The sequence below is a fragment of the Populus alba genome, chromosome 10, assembly GCF_005239225.2.
Source record: "Populus alba chromosome 10, ASM523922v2, whole genome shotgun sequence".
Taxonomy (NCBI): Eukaryota; Viridiplantae; Streptophyta; class Magnoliopsida; order Malpighiales; family Salicaceae; genus Populus; species Populus alba.
In genome coordinates, this window is record NC_133293.1 from 4127236 (window position 1) to 4147110 (window position 19875).

Below are 19875 nucleotides of genomic sequence, written 5' to 3' on the forward strand. Positions count from 1 at the left end.
TCAATTGGTTGAGACAAAGTATTGGTAATGAGGCTATTGCCCAAAATTCTAAATTTTGACCCCTCGATTTCTTTGGATTTTAGACGTAGTGTTTACATAAAAATAACTTTTTTCAAGGGCATAAGAAGGATCAAAAGATAAAATTGAGAATTTTCAAGGTTGAGTTTCAACTGGTCGATCGGTTTAACTAACTCAATTCAATCAGTTGCTCTATAGTATTTATAGAACTATCACTTTTAGCATAAACTAAAAAATCCCTATAGGGCACAAAACCCTAACTTGGAACCCTCTCAAATTTCACTCAAATTCCACCATATTAAGCTTGTTTAGAGTCAATTTCTTGAATATTCAAGCTCAATGGCACACGAGAAATGCTAAAAGAATGTGGAATCAATGAGCAAATAGGTAATGTCCTTACATCATACCAAGGTGATAGTTTTCAAAGATTTCTTAATTCTTTGGCAAAGAGGTCAATGGCCATTGAAAGAGGATTAGGAATTGATTTTCATGCTTTCAACATTGATGGAATATATACATCCATAAGTGGGAGTAGTTTATTATTTTGAAGAAACCTAGCTACCCTAAGCTTATTAGAATGATTTTTTAATAAATATAAGGATTAATAATGAGTCTAGGGTTGTGAGTAGTCTGCAAGATAAACATATTGAATTCGATTGTCAAATACTTGTGGATATTTTAGGGATTTCAAATGAAGGTCCTAAGGTTTTTGAAATCAAAATAATTCCTACAATTTAAAGGTTTATATATGATAAAATAATGATTTTGCATATTGATATGAATGATTTTGCTCATAGAGCAAAGATTAAAAGCCAAGACCTGCTCTTTTGGCCTAGATTATTGCATATGATAATAACACATAATATCCTACCTAAAAAGAGACATTATGATGAGGACGCATTCATGGATATGTGCTTGATTTATTGTATGATTTGAAATAGGAATATTAATCTTCAAAATATTATTATTCGCAATATAATCATGGCTTATGATCAGAAGCAAAAGTCTATTATTTATGGTCAAGCCCTGACATGCATATTTGAGCATTATGATATTTTGTTAACGGGTACGGATAAAAAATCATATTCACAACAATGGAAATAGATAATAAAACTCTGACCAAAATGAAATTTGTATTGAATGAGGATGATGCATGAGTTTCTAGAACTCAAATAGGCATATATGTTGGGGATGATGAACAACATGGCAGTAGCAGTGATGAATTTGAATTCATGTTTAAGACAGCACCAACTCCTTCCTCACATGAACATGATGGCTACTTGGTGGAAGATCGACTACAGCATATTGAGACCAAGGTGTAACATATGCAAGGGGATGTGCGCTATTTACGTGACATTCAAACTCATATTATTGATAACCTATCAGAGAAAAAAAAACAACATGATGGCTAATATGTTCTCTCGCTATCCACCATTATAAATCTCTTATACCAGCAATACATTGTTTCTTGTGCTTCTATAGTTTTTCATTTTAATTTGCAATGAATATTGTGCTTTTAGAGATTATGCAATGTATGTTTTCATTCCTTTCTATAATTTACATTATCTTATTTGTTTATATATTTACCTCTTTATTATATATATTTTTGTTGATGATAAAAAGAGAGAGAAATATGATAGATAACATAAAAACATGAAAAATATAATAAATAACATACACATACATTTAGGGGGAGAATTTTGTTTTCCTAAAATGCATGTCATTTTTTAACATGAAATTGTTGTAGAATCACTTAGATCATATTAATATGATTAAAGTTTCCTATATATTGCATTGCAAGAGATAGGAGAAGATATTTTTTCATATCTAAGTTATCTATTAATTGCTATCTTAAAAAAAAAAAATTGTTGACCTATGGATCAGATATTAATATTTTTATATATTTTAATGATAAAAATAATTGGAAAATGAACTAATAATATTCTTGATTGAAAATAAGTTTAAACAGGTTTATATAAAAATCACATCAACAAGCATGAAGAATTGAATGAAGAAATCAATCAATAAATCCAAGATGCAAAGCAAGTAAAGACTTATTTTTTTAAGTATTCATTTTAGTGCTAAATGTATAAAATTTTGTATCTTGCTTAATAGCACAATTAAAATGAACTCACACACATTAAATTGCATGCATTACATGATTGATACATGATTTGATAAAATATAGATTAGTCAGTTCAAGTTTTACCAGGTTTAAAACTGTCAAAATTGGTATTCTACATGAATCAATCAACCATTTAGTTATACCAAGTGAACTGATAGACCGCTTATTCATCAAGGATGAACACCTAGAAATCTATAGCAATTAGTCGATGGATCATCCTAACCATATAAACTAGTCAACCATTTTATCTGTCAAAAGAACAATAACGACTATAAAACAACTATTTTATATATATAAACACACATAATCACATAAAGAATCAAACCATATATCATATACAAGCTATCTTAAAAGAAAAACCACTTTAAAATCATTAATCTCTAATTATACTTATATTTGTGCATTAAAACCTTTATAATCTTGCATAAGAGTATATATTCTCATTCTCATAACACTTGAACACTTTCTAATCCATTAAGTACTATCTCATGAGATATAGAGATATTAGAACTTTCAATTGTATTATCTACTCTTTATGAGAGTATTGTTACATTTCAAACATTTGTAATCCTTCAAAAATTTAAGTGAAAAACTCTATATCATTATCACAAAGGTGAGGAATCTTAAAGAGAGCATTTCTTCAAGTGGTGAAAATGATCTTAGTGAGAATTCATCAAGGATATTGTAATCTTGTTGAACCAAGGCTTTGATTAGTAAACAATATAATACTGAAGATCAATTTAGTGCTTGAGGTGTGGATATAAGCTCATTGAACCACATTAAAAACCGAGTTTGCAATTTCCATTCCTATACTCTTTACTATAAGTACTTTAATTACATTACATTGTTAGTTAATTGTGTTTAATTGATTCAATTGTAATATTTATTAGTATTAGTGAAATATCTAATTCACATCTCTTAGATTTTATTATTGTTTTAATACTAAAAAAAAAATTTCACTTTTTAAAAAAAATTTAACACATTTTTATGTTCATATTAATTAAATGTAATGGCTTCACTAAAAATTATTAAATTAGTTAATTTCAATACATAATTTTATAAAGTACATGCGTGTAAATTATCCATTTAATTTATAACAAAGAAATTGAAGAAACCTAATAAAAATGAGCAATCATATTTTAAAAGTACATTAGTTTTTTTATTTTTATCGTCATGACTAAAATATCCATTACCATAAACTGTTAAATAACATGCCATATATTACTCAAGTATTTTTCGTAGGAGCATGAAAGTTTATTAATTAATCAAGATATTACTTAATCAATAATTTATTAATTTATACATTATTAATAAAAGAAAATTTATCAAGGTATTCTTTATTTTTTTTCTCAAAACAATAAACATATTATGTATATTGTGATTATATGAATATTATCTAATTATTGATTACAAATTATCGTTATTTTATTTTTATTTTTTCAAAAATTATATTTTAAAAAAAATTAAAAATTAAGTATCTTTTGAACTACTAAAGAAAAATCAAGGATTTTAAAGTTATTAAATGATAAATAAATTATTAAAAACATTATAGAAAATGACAGAAAATAAAGTTGAAGATGATAGTTTTATACCACAAAAAAAATGCTCTCAAAGCAACAGTCACGTTACATTATTATTATTTTTGCAATATAAGAACACCACAGCATAGAGGAATTATTAAAGTTATATTTTACAAAGACTCTTTCAATCATGGATATATACAATTTTAATACATATAAATAATATTAATTTATATATCAAATAAAATCTACATGTATTTTTAATATATTATTTTATAAATTTGCCATTGTAGTCCCTAACTAGTAAAAATATTATTAAATCAAGTTATTATCCCTTTTTTTATTTTTATCTTTTTTCTTTTATCCTTTTTCCATTTTGAACAGTGTTTTGAAACCCAGCCCGGTCCGGCGGGTCGACTCGGGACCCGAGACTGGAACCGGGTCGGGTTGAAGGAAAAAAAGAAAGAAAAAACTCGATGTGACCCGACTAACCCAGTTGACCCGATCAAGACCCGCCCGTAAACCCATTGACTTTTTTTTTCCTTACCAAAACAACATCGTTTTGATTTAAAAAAAAAAATTGAGCCAGTCAACCCGGTGACCCGGTCAAGACTCGAAACCCAAGCCTTGAACCGGGCCGAGTCTTGAAACTATGATTTTGAATTACATTGTCGAGCATCGTAATTATGTTAGTGAATAGCTGAAGCAAGCCTTAACTCGTAAAATCAAGAAACATTATACAATCAACCTTGATAGATAGCTCATCTGGTTAGGCTTTGAGTTTGCTTCCTAATAGTCACAAGTTAAAATCCTCTCAGGATCACTTAAGGCTTATATAGTCGTTAACTTCAGGATCCGTAAGATTAGTCAAGATACGCACAAGCTAACTCAAAACACTCATTAATTGAAAAAAAGAAAAAGAAAAAAAAAAGATACATTATGCAATGAACGACCAGACTATTAAGCTTATAACGAGCATAGAACCACCGAGTTCTTAAGCACATGTATTTGATTTCTGTTTGAAATTGGAAAAAGGAATAAAGAAATGATCGAGGGCAAAACACTTCTGATTATCACAGATTTTACTCGGATATTGTATAAAAAAAAAAAAGGGAAATGTCTTTGAGCTACGTGGGTATCAGTGCTAATATCTGATTCCTAATAATGCCCATGCATTTCTGTATCTCTGCATAAATGGGAAGGTTTGTTGAACAACATGGCTTCAAACTTGTAACTGCAGAATCCAGTACCACGGCGACGTCACTCGGTGGAAATTGTCTTTCTGTACATCTCTGCAATTTGTTTTCTCAAGACAATTAGGGATTGTTCTCCACAACAATCAATCAATGAGACATACCATTTTGTACGAGAAAAGGAAAGTATATTACATATCCTAATACTTGCCTGAATCATTAGTAAAGTAGCTACACAGTGTGAAATAAGCTCTGTAGGGATTTGTACTTCATTTTGGGTGGACAAATTGTTAAACTTTGCATCAGGTGCATCGTTAATTGCCTCTGGATTTGCTGCACAGGAACTTAATTGATCCTGAGAAGCCAGGGTACCTTGAGCTGAAATTGCAGGGATAGAAGATCTAATGGCTGGCACACTTGAATCATCTGCTGAAAGCTTATTATTTACAAAATCTATAGCGTCTTCAATACTATCAATGCTGCTTCCTTCCTTCTTCAAGGATGACATTGCCTGAAATAGTTAAGGTCATAAAAGATGCAGTATAGACAGTTGACTACAGTGCAGGGCTCACCATCAAAGACATGTTAATAGCCCTAATTTTTCTTCCAGACAACCTATGAGCATAGAGTTCTAACTATATGGTCCACTTACAAAGAGAAATACAATTGGTGGAAGATTAATATTGGTCTCTAAAATAGCAAAATTTGCTGATAGATGCAGGAGAATTGTTTCTCATACCTGCATAGCTGCATCAACCATTGTCTGGGCTTTCGTTCTTGAACTTTCAACAATTTCCACCACATGAGATCCAGATTCTTGAGTATCATCCGTAGAAGAATCGAAGGAGCTGCTATGGCATGCTGGCTCATCTATATTGGCTACAGGCTTCAACAACACATGAGGGATGTTCCCTTGGTATGTGTTACGTTCCCTCAAGCAAGAGAGAGCAGAAGAGACCTGCATTAAGAAAGACAAGCAATTGGTGCTTGCATGATAAAGGAAAGGAATTGAATCTGAAAAATGTCCATGTATAGCTCATACCAGCTCATTGACCTCATTTAACTGTAGGAGTACTGCAGCATAATGCTTTTTAAAAACTTCCGAATCCTTGAGAGAGTAATCTCCACGTTTTTGGCTTTCCACCACCTCATCATTCATGTGCTTCAACTCAGACACGACAGCCTCCTGCACATTTAAATATCCATCAGTTTTTTTGTCAAACACCAGCGTCATCAGAATCATTCAAAAGGTTTTCTATACAAGTGAAAAGAGCAAATACCATGTGAAACATAAATAACAAACTTACTACATTAATGATTAACCGATGCAAAGCTAATTTAAATGGTACTCAAAGTACATGAAAAGTGTAGTTATGCAAATAATGGTATATAACACTAAATATGAAATCGAGAGCCCATAAATGTAAAGATCATCACAGGTGATGCATCAATCCTTGATTGAGTAAACTAGTGAAATTTATCAAAGTGAAAACATAAACAGTTTAGGCGTAATCAGCAATATGAAATACAACCTTTTTGTCAAGAGCTCGAGTTAATTCAGAAAGAGCATGGATATCAGCTTCCTTAGCTTGGATCTGTAAACAAAAAGAAGGCTGGGCACCAACAGTTTCACCTCCAATATTAACTTGTGTGTTAGAACCTAACAAACCCCCCTGGTAAAGACAATTCTTCTTAGATAAATGAATAGTGAAATAATATTTACACGAAATACTTAGCAACATCAATGCAACCATAAGGATGTGGAGTTATTCACCAGTTGATATAGCAGAACTTGAACTTCAATAAGGACGATCCAATTAAAAATTCAATGGATACTACTTAGCTCATCCATTACCAAAAAAATATTAGGCAATGTTCTTGAATCTCATTAAATTGTACTCTGAGAACTTGGGTCATTAAGCTAGTTGAAACATAAAATATCCCTACAAAGTGCCATATTAGATCGTAAATGTGTTTTAGCGTCTGACATGAAAAATCTTAATAACATCCATACAAGGCTTAGTTAAACATTTAAACCCAAAGCATAAGTTACTACGTGAATACAACCATCAACAGCATGACCCCACACCAAGTACTCTTAGGCAAGTACTCAGAAATTTGACAGGACATGCAAGAGGTGGCTTGTCTCAGTAGTGAACTGTGCCTTATATGAATATAGAGCCAATGAAAAACCACACTGCAGTTTAAATGCAAAAAGAACCTCCATTTTTCAGCAGAAAACAGATTTTAATTGCTTAGCACATCTAACATTTAGGAAGACTTCAAAACTGATAAAATGTGATAAGCATATGGCTGAATTTAAATACCAAGGACTGCGCACCTTTGGCTGCTGTAATAAATCACTATAAGGATAAGTCAATGGGGAAGCATGTGGAAGAGCACTGGCACCCTCCAGGTTCTCACATGGTGAAAATTTGAATTCTTCCATCTTCTCTGCTGGTTGCACATTGATTTTGAGCTCATTTAAGTTCTTAATGTATCTATTCAAAGCAATAGTGTGCCCAATCATAGATGCAGGCATGTTTTCCAGTGGATTCAAAGGCATGCAATGGACATCCTGCAGTAAAAAAGATGACTTGAAACAGGATAAATAATCTGATTGAAGAGCTGAAATAAGATAAATTGGACTATTGGCTCTTGAATGCAAAACAAAGTGAACGGAGGGCATAAAAGATATTAGCAGCATGTCCTAAAGTCACAATCTATTTTTCGTTGATACAGAAGTGGAAAGTAAACTCACTTCATATGTTGGTAAACTATATTCACTACATTTTCTAACACCTGCTTACTGGAACAATTGTAAGCATCCAGAATACACATAACCAGCTTGATATTCAGGTATCCAAGTCACTGACATGTGAAGGTGATGTTTCAAGTATAATAGGCGGTTGTGTAGAAGTGTATTAAAACTTAAATGCATCGGTCCTGTTCACTGCTGATGGTAAGCTATCTCCTTGCAGATTAAGACACAGTGGAAGAAAACAGTTTTTAGAGTTCATTTGCCTTGCCTAATTTTTCTGTATTCTGCAATTAGTTTCTTAGTTCGTGAATTGTAAGATAAAAAAGAAAACTTTTAACTTTGGTAAGAAAAACAGATCCAACATCCTTAGTTTGTGAACTATCACTGCTAGTTACTTATATTTAGATCATATTCACCGTAACTGCAAGACAAACTTACCACAATTTAGTTAACCAGGTGCAATTCAACAAACTATAAAGCACAAGCATACTGAAAGTCAATCATCAAATGAAAATGTCTTATTTTCATAAAACAACTCAATAAAGACAAATAACTTACCATGACAAATTCAACCCCTAGTTCAGGTCGGTCAAACTGAACACAGCAGCGACTATGATCAACAGTTAATATACTTCCATCATGAATCTCACTTGTCCTTGGATGAAGAGCAAGAATGCGTTGACCAACTGATAAAGGTCGGGCTAAATCAGTTGGTAGTCCATCCCTAGTTCCAGCACGAAGTTCCGCATAGTGTTCTCTAACAGATTCTCGATATTGGTAAAGCTTCTCTTTCTCTTCCTTCAAAAATTGCTCTGAAAATCTTCGTGGTTTACCAAGGGAACTGCATTGACGAGATAATCAAATCAAATTCTCTAGCTAAGACTTCAAGGATATGTCAAAGATAGCTTGAAACACACATGCAAGATAAAATTGGAAGCCACACACCTCCTAATGACACCCCATTCAACACGAGTTAGTCTTGGGATATGAGCCAATCCAACATGCTCCAGGTATTCAACAAATTCCCTTTTAGCAAACCATGGATAATCTATTGCACTATTGAACCATTCAAAAACACACCATCTTCGGACTAGATACCGGGAAAGGCAATTAGAAAGCTTTCCCTGCAATTATGAAATATACATATGAAAAAGATAACTAGATATTCAGGAAGTTAACTCATGGATATGTAAATAATTAGCACATATCTAACCTTAAGACTAGGAACTCTGTCCTGTAATGAAGGAATGACAGTATTAGATTGGCTATTTACAATTTTCTCAGAAGACTTCGAATCTCTCTTGACCAAGAGCTTTGGAGTGTTTAGCTTACGGCTACTCCTCACTTTAGTAGGCAAGTTGAATTGGTTGGCAGATAAAACCCGTATGGTAGTTGAAGCAGAATCATTCAATTCCCTTCCATGATTATTACTAGAAGAAGTATGTTCTGCAGGTTTCATCAATTTCCCTTCCTTAAAGTATGGGGCATCCTGCAAGCATTTTCCTTTACTCACAAAGTTATCATCATCTTTTGTAACCTAGAACCGAGAACAGAGATATAAGAATAACATCATTTAATAGGTCCTAGAAATAAAAGTTTCTATGTAGAAAGCACATTGATAGTGAACTTAAGTGACATTGGGCAGATAAAAGTTACCAAGGCAATCAAAATGCAGACTAATATAACAGAGGATCAACACTATGGATGAACGATGATGTAGAACAATTATCCTAAGAGTTTATAGACTAGATTGGCAAGGTCAAGCCTTAAAAAAAGTTTGCAAAGAAACCCAAAAGCATCTAATATGAGGCCTAAAGTTATTGTTTTTCTATTTTAATTATTTTTCTAGTTAATTTTGGATTTTAATTATTTGTTTCCTATTAACTTAGGAATTTTAATTTAATTAGTATTTTCCTATATAGTAATCCTAATGCTCAAGGAATTTTATTAATTAGATAAAATTTAATGCTTGAGAACCCTAATTTTATCTTTACTATACGCTACATCAGATGACATCAAAGTGGGTTAACATTCAGATCAAAAGCAAACGGAGAAGAGAATTGTGGAGCACAACCATCTTTGTGACAGTGATTAAGGGATAAAGGCTATTTGGGATCAGTTAGATTGTCATTCAGAAGCGATTTGGTGACATCAACACCAGATTGATGGTGAACCATGAAAAGAATCATGGAGTAGTTGGTGGCAACCATTCTCATGATGGTGATCAGGGGATGCAGGTTGTCTGGGATTAGCTAGATTGTTATTCAGTAGTGATAACAGCTTTAAAGGGCGAATGCAAACTAGGTTTGGCAACATCAATGCTAGATTTGATGACCTTATAACCACACTTAAGACACTAGGGTTGTGCACAAACATGAGCTGGGAAAAAAGAGAGGCACACATCGAAGATGAAGCCCGCAACCAACCTATCATTGGACCAGTTCACGCAAATCCCCGTGGTTAGTATAACTACAAGTATTCATCTAATAGAGAATATCTATTTTGGCTGATGGGAGGCACAAACAGGAATCGCAAAGAGAAGAGAAACATGCTTAGAGACTTATCTTAATCTTGACCTTACCTTGGATCTATTTCTGAAATTCCACCTAGACGATCACTTGTCTATGTAAAAGGTGTTGGTAAAAATGTACTTAATGGTGGTCGTGGGACCTTGTTAGGTCAAGACAAACAACCACAACCTGAGAGAAAGAAATCAATCAATGTGATTGAATGTCAATATGAGCAAGAACCTTTCGATTACAAAGATGTTCTATTCGAACCTGATGGAGGATAAAGAGGATTTATATGATGGTGAAAATCTTGCAAACAAGGACATGAATGAAGGGCTTAATAATTTATGACAAGTCTTCTGGAGATATTATGGAATATTATTTTAGTGTACTTTTAAATACAACGATTGCAGTATTGGAGGACATAGATGATGATGAACTCAAGTTTGAAGTAGAAAAATGTTGGAAAGAACTACAAGTGGAATTCATAGAAACAGAGTATAACTTCATATATTGATTTTTTCTTTGTTATACACGCGAGTTCACATGTTAAAAACATGCTACTTCGTGAATAAGTTAGCTACAATATTATGTTCAAAGTAGTAGTGTATTTGGAGTGTAAAGGTTCGATTTCTAACAGATAACTCGAGGACAAGTTTTTCTCGAGTGGGGGAGACTAACATAGAATAATTATCCCAAGAGTTTATGGACCAAATTGACTAGGTCAAGCCTGAAGTTATTGTTTTCATGTTTTAATTATTTTTCTAGTTAATTTTGGATTTTAATTATTTGTTTTCTACTTGGCTTAAAACTTTTAATCTTAATATTTTACTATTGAAGAATCCTAATGCTAGATGGATTCAGTTAATTAGGTAAGTTTTAATTAGAAATCTTTTTTCTATAATGAATCTAGGATATGACTAATATAAACAAGAATGTCTAGTTTATTTTATGGAGAAAAAAGACTATTATTCATATTCAATAGAATACCAAAGAATTTTCTTTAGTTTTCTTTACAGTTTGGCATGTAATCTTAGGGCTTGAGAACCTTAGTTTTTCTTCGCTATACACTGCTTCAAATAGTGAGGTTGCATTGTGTTCCAAAATCCATCACGTTTGATAGATATATTAGGTTCCTTAGTCACTTATGATTACCTTTGTGGAAGATGTTTAATTCCTCTTTAAAGTTTAGTTATACTACTCATCCACAAACTAATGGCCAAACAGAGTCTCTAAGCAGAACTTTAGGCAATCTGATTCGTAGTATTTGTGGAGACAAGCCTAAATAGTAGGACATTGCATTAACTCGTGCAGAGTTTGCTTACAACAATTCCAAGCACAGTGCAACTAGCAAGACACAATTTCAGATTGTGCACATGAAACCTCCAAATTATGTACTTGATCTACATTCACTGTCCAAAGTTGTTGGGTTTAGCAAGTCACCAGAGAATTTAGCTGAACAGGTACAAGTTATGGATCAAAAGGTCATGAGGAAACTAGAAGAATTAGCTTCTAGATATAAGCACACATTAGACAAACATAAACGATTTAAATTGTTTCAAAAAGGAGATATGGTCATGATTTTCTTGCGCAAGGAGAGGTTTCCAGTAGGCACCTATAATAAGCTGAAGATGAAGAAATATGGTATGTACAAGATACTGAACTTAACTTGAGGACAAGTTTTTCTCAAGTGGAGGAAACTGATGTAAAACAATCATCTCAAGAGTTTATGGATTAGATTGACAAGGCCAAGCCTAAAAAGAAGTCCACAAAGAAACCCGAAAGCATTTGATATGAAGCCTAAGTTTTTTTTTCTATTTTATTTTCCTAATTAATTTTGGATTTTAATCATTTATTTCCCACTTAGCTTAGAAATTTTAATTTAATTAGTATTTTACTATTTAAAAATCTTAATGCTAGATGAATTCTATTAATTAAGCAAGTTTTAATTAGGAATCTTTTTCTATAAAGGATTTTTGGACTAATATTTCTATAAAGGATTTTAGGACTGATATAAATAAAAATTTCTAGTTTATTTTATGGATTCATATTGTTATTCAGATTTAATAAAAATACTAGAGAATTCTCTACAGTTAGGTCTGCAACCTTAAGGTTTGAGAACCCTAATTTTATCTTCGCTATACGCTGCATCAAATGATATTTGTAATCCAAAATCAGTACTTACACACAGCAGGAAAAAAAAGGAAGGAAGAAAGAAATGAAAAGAAACGAAAAGGACCACCCTTAAAACTTTAAAGGTCCCTACAAGATGCATTATAAACATATGATTGCTGTGAGATACAGCATGAATATAATGATAGCCATTGGGAGCCATAAAAAACCAAGAACCAGTATCCAGTTTTCCAATTATCAATTGCTAAAAATAAGAGCCCAGGTGAAAGACAGAAAATTAATTATTGAGAGCCACTAACATAATATTTTTTTTGAAAAGGTGATGATTATCTATTCTAATGGATTTCCTCCTACAAATAAATATAGGTAAGCAAGTAGGAAGATAAGTGCGTAAAATGCAATTCTTAGTGCTCTCCTTGTTCCACAAATAGTTTCAGTAGGACCTAGCAGAAGTAAGGTCCCTAATTTAAGACACACATGCTGAGCATCACTTCCGTTACTGAAAGAAAGAATACAAATAACAATGTAGCAGCAGAAACAATTATAACAATATTGTCTACGAGAATAATCCAAATAATTACAGTACAACTATAATAATACAAGTCATGATAAAACTTCAGAACTGAATGCAGGTTCCAGATTCATAAATTGCAAAACACACATCCTCTATAAATGGGTAGAATTTGTCACAAGAATATTATGTCAGGGTGCCAGATGCATAATGTTATTATCCAAAAGATTGTGATCCATAGCATGAAGCATTGAAATAACTCATAGCAGTTGCTGATTAAAATGGAAAAGAACTACACACCTCAACCTTTTGAGATTCACCAAGATGAGAATCAGCATGCTTTTCATTTTCTGAAATCTGCAAGTTGTAAGCAACTTGCAGATTGGTAAACTCATCGAGTATAAAAATCTAGCAAGTAAAGTAAAACATGAAAAATAGCATCAGCTATGGTTACAAAGATCCTTACTTTAGATGGTGAGGGCTTTTGTCTTCTTTTCCGCATCACAGGACTGATCTGATAGGGTGCTTCCTTTGCTTCTGGAATAGAAGTAACGTTATGAGTGAATACTTTTCCGTGTTTCGTGTTCTTGAAGGAGATAGGTTTTACACCAGGAGAAGAACGATTCCCTTTCAGCTTAGACTTGGCAACGATCCCGGTCTTTTCTTCCTCAACAAGAGCAGACAGCCCTGACACATTTTAACAAAAAGTTGGATTAGAAATTCACCAAAAACAGAGACATAACATAGAATGTAATCCTGTGCATTTAAACATTCAACAAGGAAAATAAAGAAAGATTTCAAAGAGCTTGAGAATTGTAAGAATATTTGTTTTCACATTAAAACAGTCTGGGAGATATTATTCATTACATGTAATATAATGATCCCTCTCTCACATTCATGTGGAGCCAAATGAGTTCCTAGATGAGGGCCCCGCGTGAATGTGAGAGGAGGAGCGTCTTACTGAAGAGATTGCAAAATAATTAACAAGTTTTGTCATTGGCAGGTTTGAATAGTTGATTTTTAATGCGTAAAATTTTTATCTAAGATCAAGAGATTCACATTTGTATTGTTGCCTACCTTGCATTTACTAATGCCAGCAAGGAAGAAACAAAGAAGGAAATGCATGATAACTATCTACGCGAAAAAGCGTTGTCAAAATCACCACAAAGTTGTGTCTGAAGATTGGTCGGTTTGTTTTTGATGAAGAAAATATCACAAAGCATAAAAAAGAACACCTAAAAAAGCATTTGTAAATTTGAATAAAAATGTAGAAATCAATGGCGAACATTTTTATTTTCCGATTGTGAAATTAGCTGCTGTATCAGCATACAAGCTTATAAGCATATATTACAGATCTATATGGGTAGATAATGCATGAGTAAACCAGTAAATTACCCTGATCTCTTGGATGGTAAATCAGTGTTGTTTCCCAGAGTGTTGTGACTATTGCTTGGGGCTTATACTAAAATATCACAAACCCATAAATTTTCCAAGCAATCTGAAAACTGATATCATTCTGGACCATACAACTGTAACACAACAATAGGGATACATCATCCAATTAAATCCCTTGTCCTTGTTCAAAGTAACTTCAACAAAATAGTATTAGCTAGCTACAATATGTCAGTATGTAATATTTGCATGTAGCAACATCAAACTAACTTCAAAATACATCCAAGTTTCACTTGTAGCAAAGAATATGCACCTTAAAAGAAAAAAATGAAAATAAAAGGGGCGGCCTAGCAAGAACAGGGAGCATCTGTTTCAGTCAGACTTCACGTGAAGAAACTTAAATATCTTATGCAAAACATGTTTATGTCTTACCAGTGTCAACAGGTGTTTCTGGCAACCTCAAGGACAAATCAGCAAGTGCTTCTAAGGCATCGAAGTCGGTGTCTTCAACTACACAGAGAATTCAAGAAAAATGAAGCCAGAGATAGCATGATTCAACAGAAAGGAGGGTGGTAGGTCAACATTGAAGCTCGATCAAAGTAGAGAAATAAAGAAAAAGAGATCATCATGAAATTAAGCAATGGCCTAGAACAGAGACAGGGTGACCATGCCCCCCCACCAACTAAATTTCTTTTATATAACTCTTTTCGAGGATTATCACTGTTTAATGTATATGTTTCCCAAGATTTCCTATTATTCTGAACAAATGGCACCACTCAGTATTTAAGCGTTCCAAATTTGCATTTCCTCATTAAGATGCCATTGATTATATGCGCAAGGGTGAAATGATAAGTTTTATAGGAATGGGGATTTAATGGTATTATCATAAAGGTCACTTTGATTCAGTTTTGCATTCCCAAATAAACATTAAGCATCTCCCAGTACACCCTGGAAATAACATGCCAAACATAACAGTTTAGCTTTAAAAATTGATGCATTTGCTATGATACTCAGGAAAATAATAATGGTCCCATTAAGTCAAAATCATATCCAATAAGAGTGGATATTATACATGTAACGAAGAAATATGAAAAGGATGCAAGTGCAGAACATCTCATTGACTTCTATAGAAAAGCAATTAAAGCCTGAGATTTATTTTTTTCCTATTTTTCTGCAGTGGGAGGATGCAACGAGGCTTTAATTTTTTTTGGTAGTAATTGATGCAAAACTTGGTTGGTCAAAGACAGTTATAGTTAGAAACAATTACGCTCTCATGCAGATATCTGCTGAAGTAAACCAGAATCTGTGATTGAAATAGAATTATAATTAAGCAGTGATTGAAATAGAATTATAATTAAGCAGATGACGATAAGTTTCTTAAGGCATGCATGATTTGAGACCAGATGCCTTGAGATTCATTATCATCTTAAGACACCTTATTGCTTTCCATATGAGAGAGCACAAAATGATATATTTTCTAATTTCTTTCTTTGTTTGGCATCATCTCTGGCTTGAACCCATATAATGTTACAGCCAAAAAGAGAAATTTTCTTCTTAGTTCCATTTCCAGTAGCTTCCAGAACATAAAGACTATGGTTTTACACAATCTTCGAAAAAAGTAATTATGTACAATGACATATGTTATTGCAGATTAACATCTTCTAGATAATAAGACAGCTTCTATCTGCTCAACCAAACGAAGACTACAAAAAATCATACAGCTGATGTTAATGGAAGTTAATGAATAAACAGCTAAACTGCACAATTATGAGATATTCCAAAGAAAAGGAAAGATTAAAAACTGCCAGAATGGGCATTTTCAAGGAAATTAAAGCTTTCCTAGATATCAGAGTGAAAGAAGAACAGATAGCAGACAGGGGAACTTGGTTTAGATAAAATCACTATCATACCTTCTCCAAACAGAACCTTCTTGCTTCTCTTTCTTGAACCCTTGGAGGACCTCACAAGTTTTGAATACGCAACCTCCATTTCAAATTTTTCTTCAACAGCTTCCAGTTTCTGCCCTTCCTCTGTCCCACTGCAGGCTTCTCTTACATCATCCAAATGATTGTCTAAATTTTCTTCTACTTCTAGTGACCTCCTTCCATGGTATCTCCTTCCCTTCCAAAAGATTCTGTCTCTCGCATAATCTCCACCGTAAGCATCTGTGCTGCCTAAACTTAATTCACAACCCACCTCGTCCATTTCACTGCCACGAAGCTTGGCACTCATCATCTCTGATTCAGCATGCTGAATACCACAATTGATTAATTAACAAATTCTATAGCAATCCGAAAAAATAATAGAAGCCACCAAATAAATGAAATACCATTCGTTCATCATGCTGAGCAGGTGAGGGTGTCTTTGTTTTTCTCTTAGGAGTTCGAGAAACTTGGGGAGATCCACCTCTTTGTGAAGCCTCAGTCAAGGCCAATGCTATCTCATGAGCAACATCATCATCAACAGCATCAGCCTTTACTTTCATACCTTGCCAAATTGGTGAAACATACTTCTCATTATCTTTATCATGGGAATATGTAACAGGTACACGAGGAGTCCTTTTCCCAACAGCCCAGGGCTTGCTTCCTAAAAGAAATCCAAATAAGTGGACAAAATGAACTCTAAACAACACATTCATAATGGAATGCTTTTCTCATTGCACGTGTATGTGTCTCAAGGAGAAGCAGTTTATGAGCAAGCATGCAAAAGAATAAGCCAAAGCGCGAAGAAAAGGAACACATAAAATTGCCACCAATTTCAAGCATGGAAAAACGATGGTACAATGTCATAAGCACTACCCATTAAAAGAAAAGAAAGAGCAGTGTATACATATGTAGTAAGCTACTATATCCATGCAAGCATACAAAGACAGGGAGTCTGGGGGGGGGGGGGGTCTTTCTACCAGAGCGTCTTTTCTTTAACAATGATAAGCAGCCATAATTTGATGCAGCTGGCTGGGACTGTAAGAGATCTAGAACTGGCGGTGCCTCTGATCCTTTGGTTACCCGAGCCCGCTTCTGAGGCTTTGGAGAGGGTCCTGTGTCCCCATTGCTTTCTAGCTCACTGTCACTCTCTCCCTGCCCATAAGCATGAGAGTTCAAATCATAATAGATAAAAATAGCACATGTAGAAAGAAATTTACCTCATTGTCTCTCTATACATATCAATGAACTTAAACAAAGAGACAATCACCAATATCCAAAAAACAAACTTAAAATCATCCTTATTATGAATCATGTAATCATATAAATGAGACTAAATAAAGAACTTCAATATTTTTATGCTCTAAAATCCGCCCTAACTCCATTTTGTATGTATATGCATTAACAAATAATGCCTCGACCTCTATTCAATTATTATTTTACATTTATTATCTATCCATCAATAGTTTGCCTCATTTAACTAGGGATTCTAATTTATTTTAGCCGAGTGATTGACCAGTGAAAAGAATCAGCACATTTAAAGAAACAGATAGGGACGGAGCGGAATCGCTGTTGTGTTATAATGTTCATGGATTGCAACAAGCTAGACTGGCTTCCAATCACCAATTTGCTCTCCCAGAACTTAGGATAGAATAATGTGGCAACCATTTTGAGCATTACCCAAAAGTGCACTCCAGAATTAAGATAAATATGGAATTCTACAAACCTTCCCAACCTTACCAGATTAGAGTAGTGATCTGTCATCATTGCAATTAGTCCAGCACCAGAAGCAAAGCCCTTTGGAAGAGATAAGTAAGCCTGAAAACACAGCACATATCTATTACCAACTTCAACAAACAAGAGCCACACGGTAACAAGACAAAAATAACTGTTATAAAGATGGTAAAAATATCACTTCAATGTAACAAGACGGAAATGATCAAGCAAATTTCATGCAGTAAAAAATGTAGAAGGTTTTCAAATCAAGATCAAATATTTGTTGGATATTGAATTCAACACTTACCTTATTCATAGTGTAAAGGGCTTCTACCATTCCCACAGATCGGTTCCGCACCACAGCAGCTACCTATCAGCCCCAATGTGGGGAAACAAGAGGGGGGAAGAAAAGAAGAACATGGTAAGGTAATGATGCAATGATCAATGTCAACAGTAGGCTTGATTCCAAATACATTATGTCAGATCACTTGCTCCCACAAAACTTTACTTTTCGTACGATATAGGCCCATTTACCCCTTGCAAACTAAATCTACTAAAATGAACATGCCACCATAACTGAAAAGCAAACAAAGTTGGCAAGCAGGCGCTGGTATGCACTAACCAACCTTCTCCCAATCTTTCCCATGTTTCCGATACGCCTTATAGAACTGCTCTAGTTCTTCCTTACCCCATTGTGGCCCTAACATTTTAGATAACTTCCTCTTCTGCACATAATTTAAAAAGAAAGAGAGAGAGAAGAAAAGAAATCACTATCTGGTCACTGATTCAAATCAAGTACCTTAACTTATAACATCACTTAATTAAATCATAGATAAGATAATAATCCACCAACAAACATCACAATAATAATTTTAATCGTCTACAAAATAAACAAAAAAGAAGAAGCAAAAAACTCACCCGCGGCTTGCTTTTATTAGCAATCTCTGCAGCATTTTTGTTAGGTGAGACTTCATCAATGTTTGAATACCGCTTATTTACACTTCTTTTTCTCGACGGAGCCATCACTCACTTCTTCAATTACCTGAAAAAAAAAAAAATCCAACGCAGCGATTCTCAATTTCACGAAATTCGCGAAGAAGAAGAGGGTGAAATTAAGTAAACAAAAGAGTGAAATTTAAACAGCTGACCGATTTAATTGTAAGTTCATCGTAATGAAATCCTTCACTGGCTGTGAAGAGAGGAAGAAGAAGAAGAAGAGCAGAAATCGATCGATCAAGCGGCTACGAAGACGAAGAAGTTGATTTTTTTTTTTTCTCTCGCGATAATGGGAGATGGAAATATTGGGGGTTATAACCGCGAAACTTTAAAAAAAAAAAAACTTTTTTTTTTTCTTTACTTTTGAGCATAGATGGCCGCATTAGTAGTTAAGTTTCGATTTTGATAGTCAATTTCGATTTTTTAAAATGATGATTTAATACTCCATAATCAATATATATATATATATATATATATATATATATATATAATAATTTTTTATCTTTAAAACAATAAAACATCATTGCAAAAAACTTTTAATTTAAAAATTATCACACGTGTTTTCTAAGTGAACAGCCATCTTCTTCTCTTCTCAATCACCTGAATATCAGTGTTGCCAGATCAAAACGCAGAATCGAGTCAAACAACTTCTCATCTTTTATCTTTAAATCGCCAGTCTTGCCAGTAAAGGCCACCATCAGATTGGCTGTTTATTTTCCATACACTGGTTCTTAGAGAGAAAACTTGAAGAGTATTTTATTAGTTTTGTGACGACAACAAGGGAGTCTTACATTCTTGCATTCATCATTTAAGGAATTATAACCAAACCCTAAATTTCCCAGCCATTTATTCTCATGCATGGCCTTTAATTTTCTATTATTATTTAGACTACTTTTTTATTAATAGATATAGAAAATAAATTCAAAAAAATCAAATGATTAAAGCAATATATAATTTCAAAAAAAAGAATAATCAATAGTAGAATGCGTGTTTTTATATGTAAATTCAATAAATATTAGAATAATATATCTAGTTTTTTAAATTTTTTTAAATGATAGTTCTTAATAATATAGTAAAG

At 33.4% G+C, this 19875-nt stretch overlaps 1 protein-coding gene across 4 annotated transcripts; it reads right to left on the reverse strand.

Moving 5' to 3' along the window:
* Positions 1 to 4577: 4577 nt before the first annotated feature.
* LOC118034521 (protein ALWAYS EARLY 3) lies at positions 4578 to 19181 on the reverse strand. Of its 4 annotated transcripts, none has more exons than XM_073411895.1 (20): positions 18950 to 19180; positions 18720 to 18843; positions 18428 to 18526; positions 18109 to 18171; positions 17826 to 17903; positions 17066 to 17240; positions 16493 to 16749; positions 16074 to 16413; positions 14596 to 14673; positions 13238 to 13458; positions 13072 to 13128; positions 8831 to 9106; positions 8563 to 8741; positions 8176 to 8458; positions 7198 to 7434; positions 6389 to 6529; positions 5899 to 6042; positions 5596 to 5814; positions 5068 to 5367; positions 4578 to 4955 (listed from the first exon to the last, which is right to left on the reverse strand). In XM_073411895.1, exons 2-20 carry the CDS (start codon positions 18822 to 18824, stop codon positions 4791 to 4793), a joined length of 3417 nt encoding a protein of 1138 aa, XP_073267996.1. In that variant the 5' UTR covers positions 18825 to 18843; positions 18950 to 19180; the 3' UTR covers positions 4578 to 4790. The 4 variants fall into 4 exon arrangements, with proteins under 4 accessions (XP_073267996.1, XP_034895735.1, XP_073267997.1 ...); XM_035039844.2 differs by having other exon boundaries at positions 8831 to 9154; positions 18950 to 19179; XM_073411896.1 differs by lacking the exon at positions 18428 to 18526 and having other exon boundaries at positions 8831 to 9154; positions 18950 to 19181.
* Positions 19182 to 19875: the final 694 nt, after the last annotated feature.

Bases quoted from the DNA above. Each gene is read 5' to 3' on its own strand.
- LOC118034521 (XM_035039844.2), bottom strand. From the start codon at position 18,824: ATGGCTCCGTCGAGAAAAAGAAGTGTAAATAAGCGGTATTCAAACATT. The intron at 18,172-18,427 runs GTTGGTTAGTGC...TGGGGCTGATAG, and splicing joins ATGGGAAAGATTGGGAGAAG to GTAGCTGCTGTGGTGCGGAA. The intron at 16,414-16,492 runs GTATTTCATTTA...TGTGGTATTCAG, and splicing joins CTCAGCATGATGAACGAATG to CATGCTGAATCAGAGATGAT.